This window comes from Triticum dicoccoides, chromosome 7B (assembly GCF_002162155.2).
Source record: "Triticum dicoccoides isolate Atlit2015 ecotype Zavitan chromosome 7B, WEW_v2.0, whole genome shotgun sequence".
NCBI classification, from domain to species: domain Eukaryota; kingdom Viridiplantae; phylum Streptophyta; class Magnoliopsida; order Poales; family Poaceae; genus Triticum; species Triticum dicoccoides.
In genome coordinates this window covers 555,829,508-555,842,060 of record NC_041393.1, presented here as the reverse complement: position 1 = coordinate 555,842,060, position 12,553 = coordinate 555,829,508, and the positions used below count along the sequence as shown (strand labels likewise).

Below are 12,553 nucleotides of genomic sequence, written 5' to 3'. Positions count from 1 at the left end.
TGAGTATTCCGCGTGTGCAACTGTTTTGCACCCGTTGTATTTGAACGTAGAGCCTATCACACCCGATCATCACGTGGTGTCTCAGCACGAAGAACTTTCGCAACGGTGCATACTCAGGGAGAACACTTCTTGATAATTTTTAGTGAGAGATCATCTTAAAATGCTACCGTCAATCAAATCAAGATAAGATGCATAAAGGATAAACATCACATGCAATCAATATAAGTGATATAATATGGCCATCATCATCTTGTGCTTGTGATCTCCATCTTCGAAGCACCGTCGTGATCACCATCGTCACCGGCGCGACACCTTGATCTCCATCGTAGCATCGTTGTCGTTACGCCATCTATTGCTTCTACGACTATCGCTACCGCTTAGTGATAAAGTAAAGCAATTACAGGGCGTTTGCATTTCATACAATAAAGCGACAACCAAATGGCTCCTGCCAGTTGCCGATAACTTCGGTTACAAAACATGATCATCTCATACAATAAAATATAGCATCATGTCTTGACCATATCACATCACAACCATGCCCTGCAAAAACAAGTTAGACGTCCTCTACTTTGTTGTTGCAAATTTTACGTGGCTGCTACGGACTTTGCAAGAACCGTTCTTACCTACGCATCCAAACCACAACGATAGTTCGTCAAGTTAGTGCTGTTTTATCCTTCGCAAGGACCGGGCATAGCCACACTCGATTCAGCTAAAGTGAGAGAGACAGACACCCGCCAGTCACCTTTAAGCACGAGTGCTCGTAACGGTGAAACCAGTCTCGCATAAGCGTACGCGTAATGTCGGTCCGGGCCGCTTCATCTCACAATACCGCTGAACCAAAGTATGACATGCTGGTAAGCAGTATGACTTGTATCGCCCACAACTCACTTGTGTTCTACTCGTGCATATGACATCTACGCATAAAACCAAGCTCGGATGCCACTGTTGGGGAACCTAGTAATTTCAAAAAAATTCCTACGCACACGCAAGATCATGGTGATGCATAGCAACGAGAGGGGAGAGTATTGTCCACGTACCCTCGTAGACCGTAAGCGGAAGCGTTATGACAACGCGGTTGATGTAGTCGTACGTATTCACGATCCGACCGATCCAAGTACCGAACGTACGGCACCTCCGAGTTCAGCACACGTTCAGCTCGATGACGATCCCCGGACTCCGATCCAGCAAAGTGTCGGGGATGAGTTCCATCAGCACGACAGCGTGGTGACCATGATGATGTTCTACCGGCGCAGGGCTTCGCCTAAACTCCGCGATGATATGACCGAGGTGGAATATGGTGGAGGGGGGCACCGCACACGGCTAAGGAACGATCTTGAAGATCAACTTGTGTGTTCTAGGGTGCCCCCCTGCCCCCGTATATAAAGGAGGGAGGGGGAGGTGCGGCCGGCCCCCTAGGGGTGCGCCTGGAGGAGTCCTACTCCCACCGGGAGTAGGACTCCCCCCTCTTGCCTTGGTGGAGAAGGAAAGGGGGTAGGGGAAAGAGGAAAGGGGGGCGCCCCCCCCCCTTCCTTGTCCTATTCGGACTAGGGGGCACGCGGCCTGCCCTGGCCGGCCCTCCTCTTCTCCCTCATGGCCCACTAAGGCCCATTAACCCCCGGGAGGGTTCCGGTAACCCCCCGGTGTTCTGGTAAAATCCCAATTTCACCCGGAACACTTCCGATGTCCAAACATAGGCTTCCAATATATCGATCTTTATGTCTCGACCATTTTGAGACTCCTCGTCATGTTCGTGATCACATCCGGGACTCCGAACAAACTTCGGTACATCAAAACTTATAAACTCATAATAAAACTGTCATCGTAACGTTAAGCGTGCGGACCCTACGGGTTCAAGAACTATGTATACATGACCTAGAACTATTCTCGGTCAATAACCAATAGCGGAACCTGGATGCCCATATTGGCTCCTACATATTCTACGAAGACCTTTATCGGTCAAACCGCATAACAACATACGTTGTTCCCTTTGTCATCGGTATGTTACTTGCCCGAGATTCGATCGTCGATATCCAATACCTAGTTCAATCTCGTTACCGACAAGTCTCTTTACTCGTTATGTAATGCATCATTCCGTAACTAACTCATTTAGTTACATTGCTTGCAAGGCTTATAGTGATGTGCATTACCGAGAGGGCCCAGAGATACCTCTCCGACAATCGGAGTGACAAAACCTAATCTTGAAATACGCCAACCCAACATGTACCTTTGGAGACACCTGTAGTGCTCCTTTATAATCACCCAGTTACGTTGTGACATTTGGTAGCACACAAAGTGTTCCTTCGGTAAACGGGAGTTGCATAATCTCATAGTTACAAGAACATGTATAAGTCATGAAGAAAGCAATAGCAACATACTAAACGATCAAGTGCTGGGCTAACGGAATGGGTCATGTCAATCACATCATTCTCCTAATGATGTGATCCCATTAATCAAATGACAACTCATGTCTATGGTTAGGAAACTTAACCATCTTTGATTAACGAGCTAGTCAAGTAGAGGCATACTAGTGACACTATGTTTGTCTATGTATTCACACATGTATTATGTTTCCGGTTAATACAATTCTAGCATGAATAATAAACATTTATCATGAAATAAGGAAATAAATAATAATTTTATTATTGCCTCTAGGGCATATTTCCTTCAGCAAGCACTACAAAAAAAGCACTTCTGTGATGATACGTGTTTATCACAGTAGGTCATGTTTTATATCATGCATGTACATCCATGACGATTTTATGATAGAATCAAGATAGTCATACCTGTGCTGTCATACAAGTGTTCCATGACAAAACTCCAATTATCATCACAAAGATCTCCACTTCCATGACGATAAATGGCGTGTCATGGAAGTGCTTTCGTCAAGGGTAACCGACACGTGACATCCACCGTAATGGGGCACCGTTAAGCTATCGGGTTCGGTTTTGGATCCGATAACACGTTAACAGCCATGACCAATGGCGATTTTCCATGTGTAAATTTGTCATTGGCCGATGTAACCACGTGTCAGCTCCACTTTGGTACAGATGTCAACCGTCCAATGGACAGGAGGCATGATTCGAAGACACATGGCACGGCCCAACGGTGGACCATTTAGGCTAAAAAGGTCAGATGTTTGACTTGGTTAAAAGTTAATAAGTTGTCCCATCAAAATCCTGTTAACGGCCTATGCGCGTATAGCCCATTTACGGCCCGTTATGGCCTTTTCGAATTCGGCCCATTAGCATCTTGTGGGCAGTCCAATATAATTCGAGCCCGTTGTCACTTTTGGTCCATGTATGACCCATGACGTCTTTCGGCCCATATGAGGCCTTCTGTTTCTTTAGGCCCTTTAACGGCCCGTGGTGACTCTGGCCCATAATAAACAGTAATTTGCTTTTATACCCATTAACGGCCCATGATTCAGTTGGGCCGATTTCAGCCCATGTTATCTTTCGGTCTTCTAAGGCCCATATATTCTCGGGCTCATTTCCGACCTTCAGTTACTTGCGGACCGTTACTGGCATGTTCCGCTAATATGCCAAACTCGGGTAGTGGTTACAGTCGGCCTGTTTGTGGCCCGTTAACCCTTTGGGCCTTATTCATCCTATCATGTATTACGGGCCCATTAATGACCCGTTAAGCCTGCTCTGCTGTACGGCCTATTAACGGCCCATTATGGCCCGAGCCCATAAACAAAAAGTTCAAATTCTAGCCCGTTTACGGCCCAAATCGCGTTCAAACACTGGTCCATGATCAATATGGCCCATGAATCCTGCGGCCTGTAAGAGGCCCTTCCGCCCATGGATCCTGCGGCCTGTAAGAGGCCCATGGATCCTACGGCCCGTAAGAGGCCCATGGATCCTACGGGCCGTAAGAGGCATATGGATCCTAAGGCCCGTAAGAGGCCCAAGGATCCTAAGGCCCCTAGGAGGCCCATGGACCCTACAGCCCGTAGGAGGACAATGGATCCTAGGACCCGAAGAAGGACCATGGATCCTACGACACGTAGGAGGACCATGGTTACAATGACACATATGTGGACCATTGTTATTGCGGTCACCAGGAAACCGAGGAAAAAGAACTGCAGAACTACAAGCAAACAAGTAAATAAGAAAATAAATAAGCAAGCAACTAACTCTGGAATATTACGACGATTACACAGATTACATCCACTAGGCATCAAAGTTCACCACCAGTGCAAATATAGTAAACAAAGCAGCATATTACATACACTGGTTGTCAAAGTTGGCGACCAGTGCAAATAAACGCCGCAGCAAAACAAGTCCAGAACTGAAACCACATCAGAAGAGCTCATAAAACAATATCCTGGGTACCCAACATGCTGGCAAGAAGCTTAGCAACTTTGTTAGTTTTCTCTTGTTTGGCGCTTAAATCCTCAAGCGCTTGCTGTTGCACCAGAAAGTATGCATCTGAATTCTGTAGAGACTTCCTCGTTTCTTCGGATTCGTGTCACAGCACATCTGATCAATGTCTTTCAACTTGAAGTTGAGACTCAAGAAGCCGAATTGATTCAGGCAGCGAGTTCGAAGAGCTTGTGCCAGCAGTAGTGGTCAGTAACTCGAACACTACATTAAGACATGACTTTGGGGTTGTCACACTGTCTTCAAGATATTTTTATCCGCTTTCTTGGAGACCAACAAGGATGTCTCATTATTTTGAACCTTATCAGCATTACTTCCTTTAAGAATTGCAGAAATTATATATAGCTAATAAAAACAGGAGTCCTTAATAAGCATAGTGCAAAGATACAAGCATCAAACTAACATGCAGCCACACACTTCTTGTGTAATCATCAAGACAATCTATGACTTAACATGGAAAAGCTACAGACAGAAAAAAGCTAAGCTTTAGTATTCCACTACACAAAGCAAAAGCTACAACGGCCTATCTAGCCATAGCCATACAGTTTCTCCGCCTTGATTGTTTCTTTGCAATACACAAGCAATTCGTATATGATTAGTTGGCGCCCATGGCCATGGCAGAACAGTGTTGTTTGTTGGTACTACTCCATCTCCCTCCCTCTCTCTATCTCCAACCCTTTCTCTCTCTAGGTGGGGGCACGGCATGCATGTCGCTAGCGCAAAGCGTATGCAGTGGAAGCTTGGCTTGGCGCCATCTAAGCTAGCCTCTTCTTCTCTCTGATCTAGTATCTCTCTACTTGGGTTTGTTTGGTACATGGTACATACATGTGCGTTAGTTCAATCATTATGAAATTTGTTTATTCAATTTTTTATGAGATTTAAGATAGTACATCTGATCTCATATTTGTTTTGTCTTTTACTTGACTATGGGGAGAAATACTGACATGTATCTCTTCTCCTATAGGAAAAATACCGCTTTTTTTTAAATATGAAGGATATGACTATGAATCAATCCAGCATATAGTAATCTATTTCTACAAACCAAATGGATATAGCAAAAAAATTCCTATAGGAATCCTATCATATAGAATTCCTACAAAATTACTATGAACAAAAGATGACCGAGTTGCATGCACTAGAGGCGGAGTTGCATGCATGGAGCAAGGTATGGCGCTGGCAGCTCAACATTGTGATGTTCCTATTCTGGTCCAGTCAGACTCCTCGGAGGCATTGATGGCCCTAACCGGTGACAACTTGTCCTGCAAAAAGAAAAAGATTAAGCACGAGAAAATAGAGTAGCAGATCAGTTGGCTTTGTATAGTCATACCGAGAGTATGGCTAGATCATGGACCACCGTGTATGGAGGAACTCTTGCCTCTCGACTGTAACCCTATTCATATGGAATAAAGCTCGAGGTAAAAAAAATGACCGAGTCATAGGGTAACTGTTTCGATATACTGTCACTGATTTTCTTGCTGGCATATGCTACTGCATGCTGGGTGACATAAATTTTCGTCTTTGGTCAATTAAAGTATTGCAGGGGATATTTGGTTCCCATACTTCCACGGGAATAATAAGGGAAGGAGAGAATTCAAGCTTCCAAGTCCCAAGGTTTATTTATGAATGAATCACCATTGACTGACTACAGACATCCTAGCATGCAGCACCAGAATGAGTAGTATCCACACTCCTCTTCTTCCCCTTCCAAACCTTTTGCTTTTGTTCATACGCACCACCAAAACTTTTCCCCTCTCTCTATGCTGTCAGCCAGGTGATCCTCATCCCCCTCCCTCCCCCCGTCCCTCTCTCTCTCTAGTGAACTTCCCTTTCGTCCTCTACAGCCTCATTTACACCTTTAGGGCTACTACACGCACACACAACACCTTTATCTCCGTCTCTCTCATCTCTCCCTCTCTTCTTCTTCTCCTCTTGGTGATCCATACCGAAGCCTCTCTCTCTCTCTATTTATATTAGCTGCCATTTCTCATCCACACCGTGTCTCTGCTATCTCCAGCTCCACTGTACCACCAGTCGATCCATCCATGGGGGATCCCTACACCAATTTCTTGAGGGGCTACAGCTTCCGCTACTCCAACGCAGCGGCTTCTTCCTCCTCCCCCTTCCCCAGCTACACCTCCAACCTCCACCACCCACCTCCCTCCTCCCCTCCGATCAGGGAAGCCCTCCCCCTCCTCAGCCTCACGCCCTCCTCCTCAACCTGCCACAACCCCCATCAACACCACGATCAAGAAGATCACAAGGTCATAACCACCGCCTCCTGCAGCAGCCAGGCAGAAGCTGCCGATCAGGCAGCCGGGGAGGTCACCGTTGCCCTGCACATCGGCCTGCCCAGCCCCAGCCCCTCTGATGCAGCAGCCGGCAGCGGCGACCACCACCAAGAAGCAGCAGCGGCGGGAGGAGTGGCTGCTGAGGAGAGAAGCCAGCAGCAGCAGGAAGAAGGGCAGGAGGAAGGCGAAGGAGAGGAGGAGGATGGCAGCACGATGGCGCTCGGGGTGGGGTGCGCCTCCCTGGGGATAGGGAGGCTCACAAAGGGGCAGTACTGGATCCCCACCCCATCCCAGATCCTCATTGGTCCCACGCAGTTCTCCTGCCCCGTCTGCTACAAGACCTTCAACAGATACAACAACATGCAGGTGAGGTGATCCATCTTCGAATTGCATTGTGCATGCATCGGATTTCAATTTTTGGTTCTGATCCTGTCTGGTCTTGATTGGGGGATTTTAGTTGATTTTGTTTTGGATGTTTGTGTTGTGAACTTCTTTTTATCCTTCATGTGCGTGAATTGGAGCAGTGCATGCATCTCTGGCTTCCTTTGTCCTGTGCAAGGTGCAGCGGCGGTGGATCTAGGAGCAAGTGCCGCTGCTTCTTGTACCACCTCTCTCTCTCGCTCGCTCGCTGACGTATCTTGTTGATTTGACTGAACTGGGAGGGAAGTAGAGAGAGGTCATGCACTCTGTCTGCCGTATCTCGTTGATTTGACTGAACCGGGGGGGTAGTGGGAAGAGGGAAGAGAGAGGGCATGCAGTAATGGCTCTGGGACGGCCATTGACATGGAGAACTATGAGCTCCTATGCTGGCTACTGGGCAGTATTAGACTGACCGATCTTGGAGTTTGCGCTTGTTTTGCCTTTTCAATTGGCAGCGGGCTGGACGCGCAGCGCAGGGAGAGAAAAGGAGAGAGATCTGGGAAGAAAGATCTAGCAGAAAGGCATCTTTATCTTTCCCTGATCAGTTCCTTCAAGGTTACACAGATCGGTGTGCGCGTCTCAAGCCAACGCCGGCCACAGACTCCTCCTCTCTCTCCTTCTCTGCAACAAACCCCACCACGAGCAGTGCCCTTCAGTCTCGCACAGTCCATTGCTCAACATCCCTTTTGCTCTCTCTCCCCCTAATTGATGCATCTATGCAACTAGATACTGGTAGCTAGAGAGAGAGAGATGGTCCCTCTGCAACTTAAATTATCCTCCCATCCCCCGTTGCCTCAAGCACGTGAAGACGGAGAGCCATCACTTCGTCTTGCACCTTCGTAGCTCTCTCCCTCCTGACTAGCCACAGTGCATGCAGCGGCAATGCCGCTCGGTAGCTCCGATCGAGCCGCTGTACACACGCAACGAACACTCTGCGGTCGGCACCAGCAAGCACCACTCCGTGTCCAATTTGTCCATGCATGCATGTGTAAGCCATTACAACTCTGTCTGTCTGTCTCATGTCTGATCCATCAGTTGCCATGGACGCTTGCGCTTGCAGATGCACATGTGGGGGCACGGGTCGCAGTACCGGAAGGGCCCGGAGTCGCTCCGGGGGACGCAGCCGACGGCGATGCTCCGCCTGCCGTGCTACTGCTGCGCGGCGGGCTGCCGGAACAACGTCGACCACCCGCGCGCCCGCCCGCTCAAGGACTTCCGCACCCTGCAGACGCACTACAAGCGCAAGCACGGGATCAAGCCCTTCATGTGCCGCAAGTGCGGCAAGGCCTTCGCCGTGCGCGGCGACTGGCGCACCCACGAGAAGAACTGCGGCAAGCTCTGGTACTGCGCCTGCGGCTCCGACTTCAAGCACAAGCGCTCCCTCAAGGACCACATCCGCGCCTTCGGCCGCGGCCACGCGCCCTGCGGCATCGACTGCTTCGACCTTGACGACGACGACCGCGACCCTTCCTCCGAGGTTGACCACACCGTCAACACCGCTGCCGCGGCCACCACCACCAACAGCGCCGGCAGCGACCGTCGCCATTGGAAGGCCAATTAACCGATCGAGCCGGTCCATCTCTAGGGCTACGGCCTACTGGGTAAGTATATATGCATGTGAGCTGAGGTGTGGGAGCGCAAGCTATTACTGGCAGTACGTACTATCTGTATACATGAAGCTTGCAGGCAGGCGTATATAGTTGATAGTGCGAACAGTGAAGGGTGCGTTTTAATTGTGAAAGAAAGATGGATTATACATTTGCAGCTGGATTAATCAAGGGATCGATCGGTGCATGTATGGTTATGACTTATGAGAGAGGTGAGTGAATTTCTAATTGTTCGGGTATAGCCTACCCTAGCTAGCTTCATTGTATGTGTAGACTTTGATTTGGTATATGGTGATACAGATTATCAAATATTAATTCAAAATTTCAAAGAAGATATCATGCATGCATGCAATGGCCACGGGCCTACTGGCTTATTACTACTACTCCCTCCGTCCCAAAATAAGTGTCGCTGATTTATCACAAATTTGGTACAAAATTGTTCTAAATTAGCGACACTTATTTTGGGATGAAGGAGTACTAATTAAGTCTTGACATCTTTTGTGTTCATCTGATGTTTATAACTAATTTTCTTGTTTTTAGCACAAGTTGTGGTATATTGGAGTCTTGCATGTTTGTGATCATGCTTTAATTTGAGATGATTGGAAGTTGAAAATCTAGTTATCTGTAAGTTTTATTTCCTTAGATCCAAGAAGTGATTTACTATCGTTCTGTAATTGAAGCATACAAAAGCTAATTAAGTTATCTATAAACTGATAAGCATACTTTGTGTTTCCCATTTCTAGTTTAAGGCCCATGTTATCTATTAAAGTGGGATATTTCCAGCTTCTTGATATTTCTAATTTCCATGCGGACCATCTTTTTGGACGAAATTATGCATGTTAAATTCTTTATTGTTGAAATTTCCTCAATAGAAAAATGGCTTCAAAGCTAGTATTCGCCGCGTCGATGCATGTACCAAGATCTATATTTCACTTCAAGTTTATTCAACAATATAAAATTTGGCACAACTCTCATATTGCTGGAGATATCGATGTTGTATCAAAGATATATCTTGAAAAGCATGCATGCATGGTCATCCCCGGTTATCATGCATTCACTTGATGTTGTCTTGTGTAGATAAAAGTAGTCAAGAAAAGGAAGAATCAAAGATATCTAAGAAAATCTTTATGTAGTAATATAAGCAATGGACATAATTCTTTCTTCTTCTTCTTCCAAAGGACTTGGCATAATCTAGCACGCGCGAGAAAAAAAACTGTGCTTTCTTCTGAAAACTAACAATCAAAATGAAACAATTGTTGTAGGTAGTACAATTCTTTTCGCAAAAAAAGGAGCATGTACTACAATTCTGTTTGAGAACTTGAGATCCGTTGTTTTTGGCATATTTGGCCTCTAGCTAGGACTACTGCTTGTCTACATCCTCCTAAGAATAATTTATAGAAGTTCGCCTAGTAAAATGTATATAGTTCTGCAGTGGATGTCTTGTATGTTCCTAGAATGACATTTGTAGAAAAGGTATTTTTGCACTCTGAAGGGGAAAAAATCCTTCCTTTTGGATCATAGGATCGTACCAAAGGAATTTCAGTAGATATGAATTTTTCATACATGTTTTGGAGGAAACCAACATTAGGTCCAACCTCATGGGAAAAAGTCTTTGAAAGTTCCAATACATCCTGCGTCTTCTCTCTCCCTTCTCTAAGGGAAAGTAGTGGTTACACCCAAGTTCGGTGCACCCACACAATAAACACTAAAATAAAACAAATGCAAAAAAAATTAAAAAATATATCTGAAACACATAATCTCAGAATTCCTGTGTTTTATAGAGCACTGAAATGCTTCTTCACAAGAATTCATGCATTTTTATTACATGTAGAATTCAACATACCATACAACTGCAATCATGCATTTTCTCTATTATACCTATGTTTTTGGTATCCTGTGTGAGCTTTTGAACTTTTCCTATATTATTGCAAGACTGATGTAACTATCATGCAGTCTTATATTTTTCTACAAAAAGTGCCTATGCATTGTGAAAATGCAGACATATTTCCTCTCTGGATTACAAGAATTTGAAAACTAGTAATATGAAAAACATAGGATTGAGATGTCACATACCATGAAATCGTACATAATTTGAGAATACAGAAATTCTGCACTATCTTTGGTTGGTGCACAAAAAACTGACGCAGGACTTTTAGAGAGTTGATGAGAGAGGGCAGGGAGAGATAGTTGGAGGGGTGCTCTTTGTAGGTATTTTGGAGGATTTGAATCCTATGGGTTTTACCTATGAAAGCCCTTTGGATCATGGGATTCGGGTTACCAACTCCCATGGAATCCTTTCCTATGCACCATATTCCATACGAATCTCAACATTAGCTGAATCTTCATTTTAATTTTTCTTCAGCAGTCCAATGCACTTAAAATATATCTTTATATACCCTCTCTATCAATCCCCTAGAGTTGTCGTGTTTGCTTCATGTGCACTATCCAAAATTAGATATTACAGAATTTCTGTGTTTCTAAATCCAGTAGGATTCCATGGTATACGTGACATCTCAATTAATCCTACGTTTCTCCTATTCCTACAATTTTCTTCCTGCTATGCAAAGAGGCCCTAAAGTGCATTGGACTTTTCAACGAAAAATTAAAATGAGGTTTGAGCTCATGTTGAGATTCCTATGGAATGGGGGTCATAGGAACAAATTTCATGGGAATTTGGTATCGAAATAGCTTCCATAGGATTGCTATCATCCAAAAATTATTTAATCCAAAGTGGCCTTAAAGGAGAAAACAAAAGGGAATAGCTAGCTAGATACAAGCTGTGTATATGCTCCATCTCTTCCGTGCATGCATGCAGCATCCTGGTGGATCCCAATCCATGAGAATCTCATAGCTAGTTTTGCTTTAATGCTCTCTCATCTTTTGCATAAAGACAATGCTACGCTTTATCTCTTTGAGCACCCTCCCCTAAGCCCCGAGAGAGAACCCTTTCAAGGATGTGTGTGAAGCTCATGATGCTAGCTTTGCCCCGATGGCAAATGCAGTGTGCTTTCAGCTAGTTAAGAATCACGAGACATGGAACTGTATACCTATCCATGTCCATGTCCAATTTGCATGGATTAACATGAGAAAGTTAGAGAGAACAAGCAAAGATAGCATGATTGCACAAACCTAACTAATGGCCTATATCTGGTGAACTATGCCTTTGTCCTAGTACAGTTTCTTTAATCTTGGTCCGCCGCTGATTACAGATGCAATGATCAAAGTAACAAAAGAGGTGCTTAAAGTTTGCTCTTTTCCTCTTGCCTGTTACCAATAAGCTTTAGCTCTTTTTTTAGCCTTTAGTTTGGCTACCTTTTCCAGATTTATACATCAGCTAATTTTCAAGATAAAAAAAATTCGGGTAGACAGTGAAACTATCCACTATCGCTTCAGTCAATTAATATTGATCAAATCATTAATCTTAATATTTTTTTGGTGGTGATGCTAGTAATAGTCTATTAGCTAGTAGCATTAGTCCAAGCTGTAATATTGGTCTATTTGGTAATGATGATTTTTCAGTAGAATATATGCTGTTCAAATGATGGTTTCATGGAAACGATTCGTACTAGATTAACTGTATATTCACATAGTGGAGACCTGTTTACTTGTCAGCCATATGACGCAGCTAATGCCAACATACAGTTTTTAAGTGTCATACATGAGATGGTCCATGATAACCCTTTGTTTGTTAGCTCTGAGCAGTTTCTTTCTTATAGTCGACTGCCTGCTGCAAGCCTGCATATCCTGTACTGCTCTAGATCAATGTTGTACGTAGCTCATTTTTTTCTGAAGAAAATAAAGCCTCCCAGGCCCAATTTACATGTGCATATTATTGACGTACTACGGTCCCAGA

At 44.9% G+C, this 12,553-nt stretch overlaps 1 protein-coding gene across 1 annotated transcript; it reads left to right on the top strand.

Annotated features, from left to right (window-relative positions):
• Positions 1–6,187: 6,187 nt before the first annotated feature.
• On the top strand, positions 6,188–9,084 carry LOC119341914 (zinc finger protein WIP2-like). Its single transcript, XM_037613765.1, has 2 exons — positions 6,188–7,039; positions 8,154–9,084. Exons 1-2 carry the CDS (start codon positions 6,428–6,430, stop codon positions 8,652–8,654), a joined length of 1,113 nt encoding a protein of 370 aa, XP_037469662.1. The 5' UTR covers positions 6,188–6,427; the 3' UTR covers positions 8,655–9,084.
• The last annotated feature ends 3,469 nt before the right edge of the window (positions 9,085–12,553 follow it).